This window comes from Poromitra crassiceps (genome assembly GCF_964638095.1).
Source record: "Poromitra crassiceps genome assembly, chromosome: 7".
In the NCBI taxonomy this organism is placed as follows: Eukaryota; Metazoa; Chordata; class Actinopteri; order Beryciformes; family Melamphaidae; genus Poromitra; species Poromitra crassiceps.
The window spans coordinates 34,514,847-34,536,576 of NC_139628.1; the positions used below are offsets into that span (position 1 = coordinate 34,514,847).

General features: G+C 44.7%; 1 protein-coding gene across 1 annotated transcript in view; it reads right to left on the reverse strand.

The window, feature by feature from the left end:
- Positions 1–3,347: 3,347 nt before the first annotated feature.
- The window catches only part of LOC310780080 (zeta-sarcoglycan-like), a gene marked incomplete at its 5' end in the record, with an annotated part of 51,551 nt that continues 33,168 nt past the window's right edge, over positions 3,348–21,730 (reverse strand). Inside the window, 5 exons of the mRNA XM_083640626.1 lie at positions 3,348–3,628; positions 4,699–4,822; positions 15,616–15,688; positions 16,874–16,996; positions 18,413–18,500. Coding sequence (XP_083496752.1) covers positions 3,434–3,628; positions 4,699–4,822; positions 15,616–15,688; positions 16,874–16,996; positions 18,413–18,500 — 603 coding nt within the window. The 3' untranslated portion in view covers positions 3,348–3,433. The remainder of the gene's footprint in view (positions 3,629–4,698; positions 4,823–15,615; positions 15,689–16,873; positions 16,997–18,412; positions 18,501–21,730) is intronic.

Sequence of the window (21,730 nt, forward strand, 5' to 3'; positions counted from 1 at the left end):
GGGATGTGACTTGGCAAGGCAAGTGAGCGTTAACGGGATGGTCACAGGTTTCAGTCCTACAAATAGCTGTCCCGTCAAAGAGTCTTCATCTTACTCTAGTAACTGTAAAAGGGAAGGTAGGCTACTGAATATATTGCTCACAATTTGAAAGAGTATTAAAAATAACCTTAAGAACCAGTTGAGACTGCAAATCATGATCCAGGTCTCAGATTCACCACACCAACATCAGCTAAATTTATCACTAATGCTAAACCCTAATGCCCAATGGGGTATCACAGGAGCCGCTGTCATAATCCTTGATCAAATGCCTTTACAACACCAGCTGCTGCTAAGAAGCTAACCATTCCACATGGATTTGGAGGGGGGAATGGTATTAAAATGCAACGTCTAGTTTTTTCTTGCAACCCCCTTATGTGGAAATTTTGGCTTGTGATGGCAACTACGGGCTTAATTAGTGCCAGAAATCTTGCAGTGTGCACCCACCCTTGACTGTGCACCGACACAGGCTACGACAATAGCTGCTCTCAGCACTGTCTTAAATACTCTCAATGGGCCAGGGTTATAGATTGCCTGAAGCCACGGAGAACCTTTATAATACAGCCACCAGGTGAACTGCAGCTGTACTAGCCTGTACTAGCACATCATAAGCTTGGGGAAAGGATAATGAATGATAAAGCGTATGAATGAATATGCTGAAAGCATATTCCACAACTCCTTTTATAATGTACTCAAAGTTCTATACAGGCCATCTTTAATGTATGTTTTATTTTTGTCTGACTAGAGGGAGGCTGGACAATTTTCATGTTTTGGTTAAACAAAGTGAGTTTCGTCTTTGTCTTCCAGACTAAATCTCTGATCCACATTTTCTCTGTGGCAAACATCCAGTAATCCAATACCCAGTCACTTTAATTTGTTCTATACACACAATAACAGCAAATTCAATTAAGAGGGAGCATAAGCAAACCCAACGGACGAGACTTGGTTTGATGTGGGCCTGCTATGTATATGCCCTAATTGCATTGCTCACTTTGCCTGTTTTGTTTAGTGTAATGAGTATTCATTTCATCAGGCTTCCTGAGGCTGTTGTGGCATCACTTTCAAATCGCTTCATTAGATTCCCAACCCCCCTTCCCCATAAAGCAATGTTCTCTGTCCCTTTAAGTTACAGCTGAGCTTAACTCCCAGACAGGGCATCAGCGGCTCCAATTTACACCAGATGTCCTCAAGATTTGGCATGCGAGTTTGTGCACTTTCTTTTGCAGGGTTATCATCACTGTGATATGTTTACTCATCATTACTCAAGATAGAGATCCGTTCGCCCCCAGTGTTTATGAACCTGACAAATGTAAAAAAAAAAAAAAAAAAAAATCGAAACACAAATACATCTCACATTTAGGTAAAATATACGGCCAGTCCTAGTATGAAACATTCAGACAGCGAGTTACCAAACAATAGTATACCACAGGTGTACCAAAATAAAGCTACAGGACAGTTGGACTTACCTATATATATATCTCTCTCTCTCTCGATATAGATATATATATATATATATATATATATATATATATATGTGTGTGTGTGTGTGTGTGTGTGTGTGTGTATATATATATATATATATATATATATATATAGGGAGCATCTGGGCTCTGTCTGTGATTTTTGTCCCGGAAGTGATGTCACTCAGCTGGAAGTGATGTCATCAGTGATGTCACTTGAGCAATTGTGCATCGTGACATCACTGATGATGTCATAGACATTGTGACATTTTCAGTGATGTCATAAGAGCAGGTGAGCCCGCACAGCGGCCTAGGAATTAGCCGCTGTTCCTTTTTAAATTTGTGTACCACTGATGATGTCACAATGGCTATGACATCATCAGTGATGTCATCAGTGACATGAATGATGATGTCTATAGGCACTGATGATGTCATAGACATTGTGATGTCATCAGTGATGCAAAGTTGGGCAATAGTGCGTTGCGCATGTCAATAGAGCAGGCAAGGCCACGCAGCAGCCGAGCTATGCAAGCTGCAGGGCCAGCTCGGTGAGCTGCTAGGAATGCCTAGTTGGATGGACAAAAGCTGCAATTAGTGCCTCCAAATGGTAGTGAGGCAACGGTTTGAACGTCAACTTAAAATATAGAAGTTTATACCCAAAGGGAAGAGTCCGGCTTTCTCTTGTTTGTATTTCACTCTGAATTTTGAATTTGGCCCTTGCTGCAGAAAAGTGTCGATACCAATTAGTGGTGATGGTGATCGGATGCTTTAGGCTGACAAGACAAGTGTATTTTTTGAAGAAAACCCGTGCCTAGTGCAGCTCAGAAACGATCACCCATGCTACTTACTACCCTCGTTCATCTCTGCCAGAGGGTGGCGACGCAAGAGGACGCGGAGAGGAGAGGAGAGTGGAGCGGGACTGGACCACTCCTGCCGACAGACCCTGCCGACACGCTGCCTGGCTGGCTCTCGGCTGAGGTGCCAAGGTCAGCCACGCGCTCCTGTGAAACTCCACCGTGGAGAGAAGTTCATTTCACAGAGTGATTTGGGTTACTAGTCATATAGGTCAGTGTTACTAGCAGGCAACTTGAGAAACTTTTCAAGTTAACAACATGGATATGCACTACAACAGCACATGACTTAACTACATTATTAAGATGTTATAACGTGAATTTTGTCATATATGTTGTAGTATTGGCATCATCTTCTGTACTAAAGACAGCATTATTTCCATTGTTTCAGTTGTCTTTATCAAAGTTAAGCTTCAAGTACAATATATGCCACATAGAATGTTTTTTAATTCCAAACTACACAGCACCTAATATAGTGGGTGTGGGGGGGGGGGGGGGGGGGTGTAAAATTTCTATTGAGCTTGCTCGAAAACAAACATTTCAAATTCTAGATTTTTGACAAAAATCATGGCAGATTTGTGCTTGCATCAGTTTCTACTGTCACACCTCCACAAACCTCTGTCTGTCCTTCCCTGATTAAAAAGAGAGTGACAGGTTTAATATTAGCCACGAAACGTCCCTCTTTTCAAAGCAGAAGGCACCTGTGTTTTATCTTCTCCCCATCTATTCCCTCTATCTTGAACACTGTCACTGCGTATCTCTGCAATAATGAACCTACGGTAGAAAAATAAAGGGGCGGCTCCTCTGGCTTCTGATAAAACGTAAACGAGATGTTCTTGTTTAGTGTGATATTCCCGACACTTTATTTCAGAGAGCTTCCTCTGGCTGCCGTTCCCCCCCAGAGACTGTCTGTGGTACAAGAGCCTCCATTAGTTTGCCCGCAAGCTTCGGACGAGGACGTTCCCAGACGAATCTGAGAGAGCAGCCCAGATGTTGCAGAGATTGAGCGCCACCTCGCCCCGGGTGAGTTCTGCTCTCTTGACAGTCCTGTCTCGGGGTGTGAACGCGGAGCAGGCAGATCCCAGGTCAGCTCCAGAGGCAGATGTTGCTCATGGCCTGGCAGGTGGAGCTGCTCTGGGCAGGGGAGAGGTAGACCTTGCCGCTGGGGCAGACGCACACCTCGTATACGGGCTGTCTCTGCGAGGCCGGCCCGGAGGCGGACTCAGTGTAGACGCCGAGCGGGAGGGTCCCCAGCCGGATGGTGCCGGCGTCTAGAAGTATCTGAGCAATATTATGAGACATGACGGATGTCAGCAAATCAAATAGATTGCATTGAGAATGCATGGTACATTCAAATTCAATTTGTCAAGTTGAAATTGGAATTGTATACAGCTCCAAGGAAACAGAATGTGAATTGAATTGGAATGACGGGATTGGATTCTATTCAATTCCATTTCAAAGAGAATTCGTCTTGACTTGCTAAACATTATAAATCTAGCCTCCATCAACAATCATAATGTATGTATTACGTTTACATGTTCAAATACCACCTGAAAGGTCCCATAAACAGTTTATGATATTCAGTTTTGATAATATATAAGATGTGTAATCTCACATAATGTAAGAAAAAAACTAACAGAATTTCACATGATTTAATTTAAATACATTCAATGCGATGAATAAATGAGCTAAATGGGAGGTACAGTGTGCAGACTCGTTTCTTTCCTATTTCCAATACATTCAAATTCCAAATACATTTCCTGTAAGTCTTTTCCAAATTCCAATTCATCAGTTGACTTGGAACTGCTGTGTTAATTCCTGAATTGACCCCCAAACCTGCATCCAATCAGCCCTGCCCTAAAGTAAATAGTAAATACAACACCATCTCCAACAGGTAAACAAATGCAAATGCAGTTAGTGAATGCGGGGGTGTCCGGGTAGTGCAGCGGTAGATTCCCTGCCTACCAACACAAGGGCCCATACAGGCACAATTGGCCGTGTCTGCGGGTGGAAGCCAGATTAAGGGTATGTACTGGTCGCTGCACTAGCGCCTCCTCTGGTCTGTTCAGGGGGGGCATGGAAACTCGGGGGAATAGTGTGATCCTAGAGATCCTCCTACCCCGTGCTACGCTACGTCCTGCCGGTGAAACCCCTCGCTGTCAGGTGCAAAGAAGCCGATGGCGACTACACGTGTTGGAGGAAGCATGTGCTAGTCTACAACTCTCTACCGATCGGCAGAGGGGGTGGTGGCAAGGGGGAATTGGCCAAGTACAAGACGGGGGGGGGGGGGGGGGGGGGGATTTCAACTCATTGGGGGAAATCTGGTACTAATTTAGGCCTTTTCAGCTCACCTCTCCCTCTGTGGACTGCAGCTGTAGGTCCTTTCGCCCGCCAACCTTGAGCGTCCCCGAGGCGGCCCTTACCTCCACCCCTCTGGGAGCCTCCATGGTCAGCGTCCGTGTTGGAGACTCCAGCCTGGGACGGGACAAGCAGCAAGCATCAGGATTTACATCCAGGATGTTTGTATTCTTCCAACTTTTGCCTTTCACTGTATACACAGCTATACACAGCTAATAAGTATACAGCCCTTAATGGAAGGACGAGCACCCACCACCAGCCTCTCACTGGCTCAGTCAACTACCCTCTTGTATTCCTAATAAGAGAATAATTTGAAGCAGAGGCAGATATATTTGAGGGAATATGGCTTGACCTGATTGATTTCCTGAAGGCAGCGGATATAGATGACTAAATCATACCAACCAAAACAAATAGTTGCAATCCTGTATTTGGTTTCTTTTTGTATTTGGCATGTATTTGGTATATTATGTATTTAACTGTCTGTCTTTCCTAGTATATATAGATGATCCTGCTAAGATACCCTGTGATACTTAGCACATTCATTTATTTTTTTTATTTATTCTTTTACTCATGTCTGTTTATGTCTTATTGTTTGGTTACTTTCTTTACATTCTCAATCCAGCTCTGTACCAGTAATGGTACCAGTAATGGTACAGAGCTGTTCAAAGTGTATTACTGCAATGTCCTCTATTTTATGGAACTATACCCGACCATCGGGTCTCGGGTCCCGTCGGGTTCAGGTCGGGTAGCAGACCTCCTCTAGTGTGTGTGTGTGTGTGTCTGCCATCCAGCCTGTGACAGAGCAGCAGAGCTTCAGGAGGCGAGAGGGTGAGGGAGTGTGTCTCTGGCTCTGCCCAGCCTGATGACACAATGTATTTTTCCCTCAGCGATCATAACGAGCCCTAGCCCGACACGAGCCCCAATTGTTTATTTAAAAAGCAGGCCCTACCCGACCGGGTCACGGGTCCCGTTGGTTCGGGTCAGCTAGCACACCTCTACTCAGAATACAAGACAGATTTCAAGGTTAAATTGATTATTCTTATGCTGTTTATAATTTATGAATATGCCAGTGTAAATTAGGGCAGGTGGACTGGAAGTTCTTTTGTTTCAAAACCAACCACAACATTACATTACATTACGTCATTTGGCAGACGCTTTTATCCAAAGCGACTTACAATAACACATTTTTGTCAGCAATAGAGCAATCAACTATGCAACACAGTCTATGACAACTACAACTTCTGAAGGAATAGTGGTAAAGTTAAGTTAGTAAGTTTTTTTTTTTAACACATTGACCGCCAGCCGTTTTTTTTTTGCTGTAGGTAGCTTCTGCCAGGCCGTTTTTTGAGGATTCTGGCTCATTTTAAAAGAGCCGAGGATTCTTTTCTGCTTGGAGTTTGTGAACACAAAGTTCAGAAAAGTACTAATAGAATGTGTGCTTTCTCTGTCTAAAAGAGTTAGTTTGTAGAGTTAGTAGTTATGTAGATATTAGCCGTTGAGTACAGCATGGTTTCAGTGTCTGAGACAGGAAGCTGAGATAATCGCAGTTTTGTGAAATTCAATCAAACAGGCAGAACAGTCACTTTAACCATTTATTTTTGGCATCAGTGAGAGATCAGACATCCAAACAATATAGTTCCGAACGCCCTCTCCTTCAACTCCTCCCTCCGTGGGCGTGTCTAGTGGCTTTCAGCCTGCGTTTGTCACAAGCGAGTGGTCTGCTGCTGCTGCTGCTGCAGCGAGTTCGAGCAGCCTCCCTCCCTGGCAGCGAGTTTGAGCAGCCTCCCTCCCTGGCAGCGAGTGTGGATAGGTCTCACTCGTCTCTTGGGTTTGAGAGCCCCGATGAAGCCCCGTGCGACTCTAGGCTTATGCAAATTTGCAATCCCCCGTGTGCTGCTGCTGGCGCGGCCCGAGAGCGGCGAGTCTGGTGACTGATGACTGTAAAATCGGCAAGCCATTTCCTTGAGAATGGAGGAAGCAGCCGCGGGAGGCGGCTGCTTTTGGTTGACTTTCTCTCTGTCGGGAGGGCACCGTCGCCACCTAGCTGGTCGGTAAAATAGATTATACACATTCAATACTTCCAATATCTCCATAGGAGACGCGGGGGGCATTGATCCACGTAGCACCGTCAAAAAAAAAATCGACGTATTAATACGTCAATGGCAGTGAACCGCTGGATTTTTTTTTACGTATATATACGTCAGTGGCAGTCAACGTGTTAAGAGAGAAAGAAGTTAGTTCAAGAAGGGCCCAGATGGAGCCTGAAAAGGTGTGTCTTTAGTCATTTCCGAAAGATCGGCAGTGATTCGGCCGTCCTGACCGAAGGTGGAAGCTCATTCCACCATTGAGGTGCCAGGGACGAGAAGAGTCGCGAATGGGATGAGCGACTTTTGAGCCCCCGTAGCGGAGGAGGGGCGAGGCGTCCTGCGCTGGTGGAGGAGCAGAGGGAACGGTGAGAGATTTGGAGCCTGACCAAAGATTGTAAGTACAGAGGAGCTGTCTGGTTTACTGCCCTGTAGGCCAGAACCAGTGTTTTGAATTTAATGCGTGGCGAGATGGGAAGCCAGTGAAGGTCCCGGAAGAGGGGAGTGACATGAGAGAACTTGGGTTGGTTGAATACCAGACGGGCTGCAGCATTCTGAAAAAACTCTCGTAACTCTCTCTCTCGCCCGTCTTTTATTGTCACACGAACACTACAACACATGCATGCGGCCACAACACACTCATGCTGACGGTGGCCGGTGAAAAGTGTCCTCTGCATTTAACCCATCCAGGCATGTCCTTTCCTCCGGGGGGGAGGCCAGGAGCAGTGGTCGCTTTCTCGTACAGCGCCCGGGGACCAACTTCGGATGTTGTCGTCACTGGTCGGATGACGATGACGATCTGATCTTTTGCATGTTTTTAGTGGGGGGGTTATATACGGAGGAACCCCCTGGGGGAGCACGGGGAGAACATGCAAACTCCACACAGAGAGAAAGGCCCTTACGACGAGATACCCCACCTGGGCAGTAGGCACTGAAGATATGGGGGGGAACACAACCACAGCGCCCACAGTGTCCCAGGCGAGAATCGAACTCAGGACCTTCTGACTGTGAGGCGACAGCTCTACCACTGAGCCACTGTGCCCCCGTGAATGAGCTGAAGCGGATGGATGTCAGCGGCAGGAAGGCCGGCCAGGAGCACGTTGCAGTAGTCCAGACGGGAGATGATAAGTGACTGGACCAGGAGTTGTGTCGCTTCCCTTGTGAGAAACGGGCGGATTTTGCGGATGTTGTACAAGGAGAACCTACAGGAGCATGCTGTCGCAGCAATGTAGGCAGAGCAAGACAGTTGGTTGTCAATGATCACCCCAAGGTTCTTAGCTGTTTGGGAGGGAAGTACAGTGGTATTGTCAATGGAGATGGAGAGGTCTGCTAGAGGGCAGTCTTTCCCTGGGAGGAAGAGTAGCTCTGTCTTACCAAGATTGAGCTTAAGGTGGTGGGCAGACATCCAGTCACCAATGTCTTTGAGGCATGCAGACATGCGTGCCTCGATTTGGGTGTCTGGGGGGGGGGGGAGGAAAGGTAAAGCTGAGTGTCATCGGCGTAGCAGTGATAGGAAAAGCCATGAGATGAGATGACATGACCGAGAGATCTGATATAGAGAAGGAAAAGCAAGGGGCCCAGGACAGAGCCCTGGGGGACACCGGTGGTAAGAGGGCAGGATATGGAGAGAGATCCTCTCCATAAGACCCGGTATGAGCGGTTAGAGAGATAGGAAGCAAACCAGGAGTGTGCAGATCCAGAGATGCCTAGGTCGGACAGGATAGAGAGAAGGATTTGGTGATTGACTGTGTCAAAAGCAGCGGATAGGTCAAGGAGGACAAGGACAGAGGAGAGGGATGAGGCCTTAGCAGTGTGAAGGGCCTCTGTGACAGCAAGAAGAGCTGTCTCAGTGGAGTGAGAAGCCTTGAAACCGGACTGCAGAGGGTCCAAGAGGTCATTCTGGGAGAGATAGAGAGAAAGTTGATCGGAAGCTGCTCGTTCAAGGGTTTTGGAGAGAAATGAGAGAAGAGAGACATGTCTGTAGTTCTGAATAGCAGTTGGGTCAAGGGAGGGTTTCTTAAGCAGAGGCATGACTCTAGCATTCTTTAGAGAAGCCGGAACAAGACCCGAGGACAGAGAGGAGTTGATGAGGGTAGTGAGGAAGGGAGATCTCACTCCGTAAAGGTTTGTATTTTGGGGCTTTAGTGAGATCGATGACTGCAATAGTGGAGGAATAGGCCTTTTTCACAGCAGCCATTTTGTATCTAAAATGACACAGGTACATTGTTCATGTCGGAATAGCGCTTCTCATTATTCCAAACTGCTATTATCCTAAACAGCCCATAATTGTATCAGCTGATTCTGACCTTCAGCAACACTGAGGCTGATGCAATTATGCATTTTCCTGCCATGGAATATTTGTTTACACAGGCAAGATAAGAGCAGGAGCCAATCAGTGTGGAATTTGTTTTCAAAACTCATAACCGTTTCAAATTGATTTTCCCCACACCAGCTTCCCCAAATCTGTTTTCAATGAATTTTAAATAGAAGACTTTAAGGAGCTGTCTTGAAATCGCTTAAATCTCCATACCCTCTGAAAGTGACACATTCTGGATTATGTGCTGTTGGAGGGGGGAAAAAATGCAAAAGCAAATTAATTTCATCTGCATTGGAAACATCTGTGTAACTTTAAATCAGCTTCCAGGAGATACATTAACAGATACAAGGTGCCCATGAGAAGAGAAAAGGTCTCTGCTCTTGTAGATAACAAGGAGAGCAAATGCACCTTGGCGCAATTTAATTATCATAGGATTTTTTTATTTCTTTATTCTTCATTTCTTTTTCTTTTTATATTTCTTCTATATTTTTCTTATCTCCTTGATTTGATTCACACTTTTCAGTCTAATTGATGTTCTTGGCTAATTATGAGCCACGTCAGCGGGGCTGGTATTGTTTTCACCTTGTGAGTCTGTGTGTGTGTGTGTCATCATCATCAAGATACAATGTGGTCCTGGAGACGCCTATTGTAGCCAAGCCCCCAGGAATAGCACTGGGCTGTGAAGCCATTTGAACATGGTGGCGAAGCTCTGTATTGCAAGTCACGTGACGCCATGCAGCCCAGAAAGGAAAATTCCCATCCACTTGCATGGGGACCCCAGCAGCTGTTAAACCCAGGGGAATTTTTTCCGGGTGTCACTCAAAGTATAAAACAACTCTTTTAATTATAAAAAAAAAAAATATGCGGTAATTTTTTCTTCAGAAGCCATAAGAGCCGTATACGGGTGTATTTTCTTCATCTACATCTACGGGTGGGAGGGGTGGGAGACGTCATGGAATACGTCATGGCACACATGCGCACTTCGCCTTGGGCCGCATGGTCAGGAAGTAAAACCAGTCCAGTTCTTTTAATACATCCATGATTGTAGCGGGAACTGTCTGTCTGTCTGTCTGTCTGTCTGTCTGTCTGTGGACAGATTTTGTTAGCGTTAACTTTACAGGTGTGTAGTTGACATCAAAATAAAGGCCAAGTTCGAAAATGGCCTTCCCCCCCCCACACACACCCCGATTTTACGTCCCTGGCCCACAATCGTTTTAAGTCGCAGGCGCTGATGGTCCCTATTGTGAATAATTACTTGACCAAAACCGTGCAAGATGCAATCACAAAACTTTAAAGGTGTGTAGTTGACATCAAAATGAAGGCCGAGTTGGAAAATGGGTGTGATCTGAGCAAGGGGGCCCCCCCACCTTGCCCAACCAAAAAGATTTAATTCAAACCAAAGCAAGTCTGTACTTAAAACAAATGTATACCTAAGCCTTTGTTTGCAGTCCCATTGACTTCATGCCTGGCAGCTTCACGCGTCACGCTTGGAAAATAGGACTGAATCCTGAACGATCGCTTGAGCGTGCCTTGAGCAAGGCACGCGCGCGGCTGGTGTGAACGGCTTCGCCTGTTAACAAGGACGCCGAAATGAAACTTGTGGGTTCAGCGTAGGATGAGCGTTGCTTCGGCATATGGTGTGAACGGGCTGTAAGACACATGCACGTGCATTGCATACACACAAGCAAGTGTGTGATTTTTCACCATTGAATGATTTAATTACAGGTTAATTTTTCACCATTGAATGATTTAATTACAGGTTAATTTTTCGCCATTGAATGATTTAATTACAGGTAAATTTTTCACCATTGAATGACTTAATTACAGGTAAATCTTTCACCATTGAATGAACAGTGAATTTCCTGAGTTGAATCACATTGTAGTTTGACCACAAAACCTGACACATTAATAGCCAAATAATCGCATGTATTTTCCAATTCTGTATAGATGTAGATTATTTAACACTGGGTCACAGACAAGATCCACATGCTATTGTTGAACATCTTTAAATTACTGTTTTATGTAGTTGTGTTTTCCTTATAACTAAATGTACTGCTATTATGTGTTTTTTAGTAATTTAATTTGATGCAGCGCCAACTTGAAGATGATAGTAACATGAAGTACACACAAAAGAGGTCAACGTATTTGGAGGTCAAAGTTCAATCGAGTTGAATTTCTGACACAAACCCTGATGAAATATCAATTCTACCGCTTTCAGTTGCGCAGCAGTTCAGGAGAGCGCATCCTTCATTGAAAACAAGACATTGACACAAACTTCAGTTATTATGCCAAATTATTTCCATATATTTCCAAACTGTTTCCAGTTTCCACATGTAATATTCTCTGCTGTCCAAACATTTCTCTCATGCACAAATACGATATTTTGCCCAACTACGTCCCACTATATTTCACCCCCATACCTATCAAAGCCTCAATCCCACCAGATTGGTGGTAGAGAAGACTGACCAGAGGATTAACCAGGACCATGAAGAGTTGCACATCACACACACATCACATGCACCATGTGATGTCTGCACCGCAAGACAGCAGAGAGCCCTCAAATCCCATCTGGTGTGCCTGGCTTCTTAATATGAGACTTTCCTCCAATCGCACAACAAATTCCTATGTGCCTTTAAGTCCTGGTGGTTTTCTGCCACACCGATCAGCAGTCCACCCCTGCTATCTGTGCTGTGGCTGAGTCAAAAATGGGAGACAAGCTGATGCCTCTCTCACAGAGAACTGTGTCCACCTTCACTCGGATAACTGCACCCACTTTCCATGGAAAATGCCTCTGAAATCACTGTTACAGAGGAACCAAGGACGCTCTCCTTTGTAACCCCACAGCCCATTCTCTGCAAAAGTACAATCATTCCAATGTCATGTTATAAAATTACTATTCAATTGTTAATTCAATTGAATAGTTGGTTCACTTGTTAGAAGACTCCCCAACCCCCCTTACTGCCAATTTATTATAGTCATATTAGTTGAATTTGAATTTCCGCAGGTGCAGAGCTGACCTATGTTTTATATCATTCATAGGCCTATGTAGTACCCTGCTACAATTTGTTGTTTACATGCTAAATTTTTGTTGACATCTTGTTTTTATGTGTGTCTATTTCAATTTACCTACACATTATGGGCCCTATCATCGTACAAGCGCTATTTGCTTTTTTGCGCTTGCGGGTCGGTTTGCTATCTGCAATCTTCTGTGTGTCTTATGTCATCGTCCGCCTCGCGCAATTGTCAATTTGAGTCCAAATTACGCATGGAGATTACAGCATGCATCGTGCAAATTCATTCAAATTCATTTGCAGAAACCGTTAAATGCCATTCTTAGAATGAATAGAAAACACCTGTTTGATATTCCCTTGAGCACATTGAAAAATAACATTATTTGCGTGATTTATCTGAAAATTATGAGGTGAAAGGAAGTGAGAGAGGCAATCTGATTGGTTTGATTGATGTAACAAACCAATCAGTGTTAGCCTGGTAAACCAGCCGGTCACGTGAACTCACATTTAATTTTGTTCTACCAGACCGTCTGGCCTTAAGCTTTCACCCAGTGTTTGCAGTGGGCGGAAGTTGGGAGGGTGTACTTGCCTTGACAGACAACTCCTTCAGCCAATCAGCGTTGGATCCAGTCAAACACAAAAATAAGAAGAAGAAAAAAGAAAAACGGGGGAAAAAAATCAGATTTGATGTTTTTCCCGCTTTGTTTTTGCTCCAACTGAAATGTTTTATGGTCACTCACGATTCAGTAGGTCACGGGTTGGCTTGGTTCCAGCCTTAAAACTCATTATATAAGGATTTTTCTAAATGTCTATGGAGAAAGTGAATGGGGAACTCTCTCCGAGGCTGGAAACGTCACGGAAAGTCACGCGACTGCTGAGCTCTATTGCATGAGAGTTCACAATAACAGTATAGCTGTAAAGCAAGAAGCTAACCAGGCCTCTTGCATCCTAGCTAGTCATGTTTTTATTTGTTTATTGTAAACACATCCCAATTCAACTTTAGTAGACTCTCACCTCCCATGCACATGTGATACCAGATGTTTAAAGGTATACACACATGTTCAATGAGAATTGAGTAGGGGGGCTACACCTAATTTATATAAATAAAATATTGCCAATGCAAGACTTAGGCGAGAATCAATCTTTATTTTCAGTTCAGGCCCATGATGACGACTGGCATTTATGGACAAACTAAGTACGTGTGCGACGACACATTTATGGCTAATTAGTTGACATTAGGCTGATACACATGCACACAGTTTCACAATGATTGCCATTCATAAAACAGAACCATGCATAAGCAGGATTTTATAAATCTGACAAAAACACTACACTATGCAATTTCAAATGTTGTGCATAAACAGATTTTTAGCCTTCAATAGGCAGTACATCTAGCCCTGGAGTTCAGATTGGTAACGGGGGTCATAATTTCACCAGCACAGTTGACGAAACAGTGGCTCAGTGGTTAGCACTGTTCTTGTGGGTTTTCTCTGGGTTCCTCCCACCCTCAAAGACATGTATGTTAGGGGTGCCTCTAACCAAGGCACTGAGGCTGAGAGGAGTCCTCACATGGCACTGTAAAGCCTAACAATGGAGAGAAATCCAGCTGGGCTCGTCTGCTGAGTTGAGGACGACCTAATCAGTTGACATGGTGATCCGAGGCTCTCCGTCCTCCTGGGTAAGGCTGTACCTGGATTACAGCCAGGACAATCTGTCCTTCTGAATCTCTTTACCATCTTCCACAGATCCAGACCGCATTCATTCAGCCCCTCCATTCTGTCCGTGTGAGCGCGATGAATCTAAACAGACTCCACTCTATAGGCCTTTCCGACTAGCAAGGACAAGCTCCTCCTGTGGCGTTCATACCTTGCCATCACAATAGCGAACTGATTATAATATTCTCCTCACACTCAAATAATTTTGCTTTGTTCATAATTTGAGTCTTTCTTGTGCGGAGAGTATAGATGGAATTATGAATACCAAAAAAGAAAGAAAAACGTCAACCTGAAAAGGATATAGTGTAGGATATAGGATACAGTGACACTTTGACCGCTCTCTTTGAATTTCACATCATTAAAAACGTGTCACATTATTCAGTTATTCAAGATTTTGTCTTCAAATATACTACAGCTCAGAATGAGAATAATGTTCTTCACTGTGTTTCGGTAATACATTTATTTGCATTTGAATCTGACTGGCTGACAATACCAGGCCTTCAAAATGCTGTAAACTGGCCTGATTGGAGGGATTTGAGCAAGGGGAGCCAATCAAGACAGAGTGCAGTGATGCGTTGGCTGGTGTCCTGTAACAACTGTTGCCAACTTTTGATGATGGACAGTATTTACTGTGTTTCTCTCAAAGCGCTGTAATCATGGTAACACGGTAATCACGGTAACCCGGTTTTAATACAAAGCGGTAATACTAATCGCCAGCAATTTGATCACGGTTTACCATCAAACCGGTAATTGTTTCATCTGTTAATTCTAATAATAGGGTCCCTTCATTTATTATCAGTAATTTATTTTCAATTAATTTGATTTTCAATTCATTTGATTTTCAATTTGTATCATTGATAACATTGTCAGCAACTGTGAATTGAATTGTTTGAAATGTATTAGTAGTGTTTTCACCGATAAAGATATTTGACAAAAAAAAATAGGGGCCCTTGATGTAAACGTCATGTTGCTGCTAAATCAATCTTTTGATCAGTTCCAACGTCAAATGCTTGTGTCCAAAGTGCCTCTCATTGCGTATCATTGAGATTTTGGCCACATTGCAGATGGTCACCCCTGCACTGAGCCTGTGTGTGTGTGTGTGTGTGTGTGTGTGTGTGTGTGTGTGTGTGTGTGTGTGTGTGTGTGTGTGTGTGTGTGTGTGTGTTTGCTTTAAAGTAAGCCACATCAGTATTCCACTCACTCCGGAGGAATTAGCTGCCAGAACACTGCTTTTCTGCCAACTCTGATCCCTGCCATCCCTTCAGGACCAGCAAGGTGGACAACAAACTACACTCATTATAGCTTGTTAATGGACTGATGGGGCCCACTGCCTGAGGCAAAGTGCAGTGGAGCGTCTATGCATAGGAGTGCATCTAATATACACCACAACCTCGCTCATTCTCTCACAAAGCCTTGATCTAATCAATGCCTGACTGCCATGTCGAACAACAAATAAGTTCCCCCATGTGCTGTGAAATAGATACAATTGTAAAAAAAAAAAAATCTAGTTTAAGAGGGATTTAAATGCACACGTTAATGAGGCTGGATGCTTGAGTTTACTAGAGGGTGCTCGAGAATAATGATACCAGTGAACGATGGTTTCTGCCACGCATGTCCCCCCCCCCCCCGCCCCCCCCCCCCCCCCCCCCCCCAGCATCGTCTCCGAAATGTCACACGACATCCATCATGATTATTTAAAGATCTTCATATTAATTGAACAGGAGATGACCATGCAACACTGAGCTTTAATGAATTTCTGTTAAGTCAATGAATTTGAACTTACTTCAGGTCTTCTGAAGGCCCCGCCTGGATTAGCGGAGTTTCCACCGAATGTCCGAAGACGGCGCCTTCTGAGCCTGGCAACAGAATTCACACTTTTATAACATTTCGTCGGACTAAACGCCTGTTTCGTGCCAAGTTTACAGTTTGTTCATTCCGCTTTCAGCGGCCAGTTGCACAAAATACTTGCCTGGTTAAAGGGCCAGTTGCACAAAATACTAGCCTGGTTAAAGGGCCAGTTGCACAAAATACTAGCCTGGTTAAAACCATCCGGATCCATCAACTCACATTCTGTTTGGTTTCAATGTGCAGTAACCTGTATCACCGACACCTACCCCTGTGTATATGTGATTCTGATCCGTCTGGACTGTACACAGTCATTTCAGTGGGTGGAAGTAGCCAGTCCTTCAGCCAATCGGCATCAGATCCAGTCAAATCCAAATCCACATGGAAGAATGGCGAAAAAGTATTTTTAGCCGAGAAACTTGCATACTCCTGTTCTTGTTTAATTGTTGTTATTGAGTCTATTTCTGCAATAACTGCACATATGGCTGTTTAAACTTGATGAACTATGACGTTTCTGCTTGAGGCGGAAAGCCATGGAGGCAGCAATTCCTGCCGTTCCTGATTGGGCAGAGGCAGAGGCCAGACGGTCTAGTACAGGGATACTCAAGTTGCTTTGCCCAGGGGCCACTTTTGCAAAATGACAAAAATGGGCCAGTTAATAAACAAAGATTAATATACATTTTTCTGTAACGGATTGTAGGGTTTTGGGGTGTCAGCCTGACAATTTTGTGCACACAGGATAGTTAGTTAGGTTAAGTTAGTTAAGTACATATACTGTAAGTGCCTGGGCGGCGAGCAGCAGACAGCAATATTTGACAATTTAGCTGGAGCTCAGTAAAAAATTATTTAACCTTAGTTTTCATTGTGAATTAGAAAATGGTCGGGGGGCCACTCCGCACCGTATCGCGGGCCACATCTGGCCCCCAGGCCGCAAGTTGAGTATCACTGGTCTAGTAGAACAAAACACAATGTGAGTTCACGTGACCGGATCGTTTACCAGGCTAACAAAATACCAGTTTTCTTCTTAACTGTGACACTTAAGGAGAAGACTTAGGGGTCTTTTGTGCATCCGATTTTATTTGGAGGAAACCTAAATTCAGACTTCAAGGAAAATCTAAGGTGTTTTGTGCAACCGGGGCCCAGCTTGTCAGATATCAACGTGAAAGCAGATGGATTAAGAGTCCAGCACATTGTACCTGTGACGGTGAACCTCTCTGCCCTCATGCTGACCTCCTCCTCGTCTGCAGTGAACAGCGGTCTGCCTCCGTCGCGGCTACGTACCTCCAGCCTGCGACACTGGGCCTCCACCGCCTCAGAGCCTGCAGAGAGCGCAGCCCAGGTTGGAGAGTGGGACTACTGCCAGGTCTTGGATCACTAAGAATGATTAAAACTATCGGAATGTGCTTGTTTAGGCCTACTGTGTGTACCGTATAATGTATGATATCCATACCTGACCACCTCCTCCTAACCACCACCCTCCGCCTCCCCCTCCTTCCCCCTCCCCCCCTGCCCCTCCCTCCTGTTCTCTTCCTCTCCTCTGCTTCTCCATACAACCTTGCCCTGAATCGCCACTGTTATTTGTACCTGTTACCTGTATCTGTTGCCTGTTTCTGTTGCTTGTCTTTTGTTTACCGTTAAGCGTCTTTGGGTTCTGAAAAGCGCTATATAAAATAAATGAATTATTATTATAATATATAAACTGTGTGTACAGTATAATACATCAACACATGCAATGCATATTTGTGCAAAGCATTGGAATCCAACCTTTGAAAACCAATTTGACACTAAAAACGTCTTACTAGAATTCGATATGTTGACAATAATGCTTTTTCGGAAATAGCTCTTTCAAATAAAGGTGTTATGCGCTTCAAACGTTGCAAATAAGCGTTGGGAAATGAGGTTGAGGCAAGTGAGGCTACTCGCAATCTGAATATATATTTCCTGGAGTGCTTTCTGTGCAAATGAAAAGCTCCCAACAAAGCTCCATCAGCCATGCTTTTACAATGGATGGAGAGAAATCAGTAATCTGTTCCACTGGTGGAGAATATTAATTGTGTTCTTTAGCCTTTGGTGTTTTTCCAGATGTGCACACAGGAACTTGAACATCTCTCCGTTTCTACAATTAATCCAATAGGGAGTGACGGCTAGGGAATTTAATTATTCTCGCCGAGTTTCTTCTCATTTCATACAAAACTGCACTTTCTATCCAATCAGGCGCTCATTCTCAGGGGAAGGTCAAGCGTGACCAAAAAGTGTCATATCACAAGTCTTGTCGAATCACCGTCAACTCTCAACTTGACGTTGGCTAAAATCAATAGGTTAATGTTAATGAGCAGGTCGTTTGCTTTCCAGTGGTCATTAATCACATACATGACAATGTAATTTGGACTGACTGATGGTTAAACTTGATGATAATAAGAAGAGCCCATTGCCCCTTTAATATGTCCTGCAAAGGTTAATGTCTGCAGAGAGAAACTACCCGCCCAGTGTCTCGGGCAGGCGCAGAGACAATTTCTGGTGAGTCAAAGATAAATTGTTGCTCCAATCTTGATTAAAGCCATTCATAAAATGAGATTGATCAGACAATTTACAGTTGGAGCCAAATTGGACTAAAAACTAAAACGGAACTGTTTGTTACAAAGTTGGACTAAGAAATGGACATAAAGACTACAAATATAGAAAATGATGAAGGGATCTTACAAAGCAAAGCGGATGCGGGATAAGTGGAAACTCACCCACAGTGAGCTGGCCGGTCAGTTGGCCTCGGTGGTTCCGTGCGTTCAGCGTTACATTCTTCTCTGACCAGAAGACCAACGAGCTGTCCTGAGGGAAGCATGATGGGGAGAGAGACAGAGAGAGAGAGAGAGAGATAGAGAGAGAGACAGACAGAGATAGAGATATGGTGTTAATATTTATGAGGGCTGTTCACCGCTTTGCATGCGTTGATATGTTGATAAGATATCGATAAGAAAAATATTAAAAGATAACTAAGGACAAAATGAAGTGCAGATAGAGGTGTAAGTCGGAGGAAGAGGGTGAGATACTACGGAGAGAAGATCACTATCATATGGGAGGAAGCAACTAACAACGGTGTGTCTGTGTGCGTATGAGCTCACGCAAGTGTGTGTGTGTGTATGTGTGTGTCTTTGTGTGAGCAAGTGAGAGGCATACATCTGTGATTGCGTACGTACGTACGTATGTACGCATGTGTGCCTGCCAAAGCCCAGAAGCATTTGTGAGAATAAATCAGCTGCTAAAGGTGTTGTGATGGCTCTGCTGCCTCTCTCCCCAGCATCCGGCATGGCAACAGGTCAGTGCTGTCGGTACACAGACTCTCATATATAACTGTGTGAATGAGTTGACTAGAGCTTAGTGAGTGGATGTTGCACATGGTAAATGGTAAATGGCCTGCATTTATATAGCGCTTTTATCCAAAGCGCTTTACAATCAGTAGATAGTCTACATTCACCCATTCATACACCGATGGCGGCAGGCTGCCACGCAGGGTGCCTACACACCATCGGGAGCAAGGAGGGTTAAGTGTCTTGCCCAAGGACACAACGACAGCAGCTGGGAGGGAGCGGGGATCGAGCCGCCAACCCTTGCGTCATTGGCCGACCCGCTCTACCTCCTGAGCTAAAGCCGCCCCTTGGATGGTGGATACATATATGCATGATGAAGCTTGTTGATTTGAACTCCCGACCCGCTTCACATCTGAAGAGTTCTCGAGGGTTTATAGCCTATAACGTCAGTAGAACACGTGTACGAATAACACCATGCATGAGTTGTGCACAAAGCTCTGATTTAAGCCCCAGACACACCGGGGGCGACTTTAAAGGACTTAGCGCGCTAACGAAGGCAGACTGTTTTAGTGTCGCGTCAGCTCACGTCGCCTGTGTCGTGGCTAGGGTTGTCAAAAGTATCGATATAGTATCGAAAAGTATCAATACTGAAACTTTGAATCGGATACAATACTCATTTGCATAGTATCGAAAGTATCAATACTAGACATTTTAATGAAAAATCACTGATTTTTCCCTCTCTATCATTGGTGGGTATCTGTTGCTTCAACAAGCTAAACGTGTTCTGATGGCTAGAGCAGGGCTAATCTGCTGTCTCAATTCAAAGTTTTATCAGGCCTAGATTATGGAGAAGTGTGCGTCTGTCTGTCCGTCCATCTGTCTAACTTTATTTTTATGCTTCTTGATGTGTCATCATCCCCCCCTTCCCGTGGTATCGAAAATGATATCGAGTATCGATATTTTCCTGGGTATCGGTATCAAAGTAGAAATGCTAGTATCGTGACATCCCTAGTCGTGGCCAAAATGTTGCACTTGGACACATCACAAAGACCACACAGCCGACGGTCAACTAGCACGCACATCCTGCGCCTGCGCGCGACGTAGGACATGCGGATATACAAACAAGATACATGACACAAAGCAGCGTTCTTCCACACCACTCTCGCTCACCACTTAGACAGTTTTGTAATATAGCTACTTCTAAATGGAGAATATGTCTGATGAAGAGTTGCAAACGGCGCTGCAGTTGTCAGCCCTTGCCTGGTCTTTTGCTTGAGGAAGAAGAAAGAGGCGGAGGCAGAAACCAAAAAAGAAAGGAGAAACCACAGTCACTAAATGGGTGATATCGTACAGCGCGCGACAGGCTCAAGGCGCTTTTCCCGAGAGCCACGCCGTGAAAATATTTGCGTATTGGAATGATCAGATGAGATCAAGTTGAAAAATGGGAAGATAAGTTTTGTGCGAGCCCTCTCTTCTCGTGCACTGCTTCGCTTAACCAGCCGACCAACCAATCAGAGTGGTTTCTCTCACCAGCCGACCAACCAATCAGAGTGATTTCTCTCACCAGCTGACCAACCAATCAGAGTGATTTCTCTCAGCGACGGCCCGACGCCAGTTCAACATGTGAACCCTCCGAAAAAGCTGCCCGACAAAGGCCGACGGTGCGGAAGACACTCGCTTTGCAGAGGCCATACTGATCGTCTTCATACCCGCCCTGCTTGCTCCACCACGATAGAAATGCGCAGAGGAAATTGGCGTCCTCCATTTGAAAGTATCACTTTAAAGAGTTCACAGGTCTCAAACGGTTTCCCGAGGGGCCAATATGGCTGCTCCCCTGAACACGTCTTTGCCATCACATGAAAGGCGTTTCAGTTATGGAAGGTCAAGTGCAGATCAGTGCGAATGCACACAAAAGGAGGCTGTTGTTGTCGTCGCCGTCGGTGCAGCGGAGCCCCGTCAGACTGAAAAATTACCATGGCTGCTAGAAGGCAATGGATGCTTCCCTGCATACAATGAATAACATCACAGTCAAAGGCGAGAGCACGGCAGACTACTTCAACAAAGTCGTTTTAAAGAAAGCAAAGTTGTCTCCCATCTTGCTGTGAGTGGGTGTAAAATAAACCTTTAAAGCTGCCACACTGTATAACCCCAACCAAATCTGTGCTTAGTAGATGTTTTTTACCGTGACAGTTTCGACTGACATCTGCAGTCTTCCTCAGAAGCGTCAAATGACAGCTGTGACGTGTCAACAGCTGTTTTGAGCAGGCGTGCTCAAAACCAAAACTATCATTTGAACAAAGAAGACGTAATGAACCTGATTGAGCAAATCTGTGCTGACAAATATCTGAAAGCTGAATAGACCCTTTTCACAGGGGCCATTTTGTGTCGAAAAGGCAGGGTAAAGACAGGTGCAAGCAAAACACTAATGAGGGTTTCCAACTTCCATTCATTGTTGGGGCGTTTGGGTCTTGTAGAGGTAAAAGCACTCGCCTACCACCGCAGAGACCCGGGTTCCATTCCCGGCAGCGGTACTTCCGGCTTGGTCAGGCGTTCCTATACAGACACAATTGGCCGTGTCTGGGGGTGGGAGGGTATTGGGGTATGAGCCCTGGTTACTGCACTAGTGCCTACTCTGGTTGGTCCGGGGGCCTGTTCGGAGGGGAGGGGAACTCGTGGGGAATAGCCTGATCCTCACATATACACATAGTGTACACACACACACACATATATATATATATATATATATATATA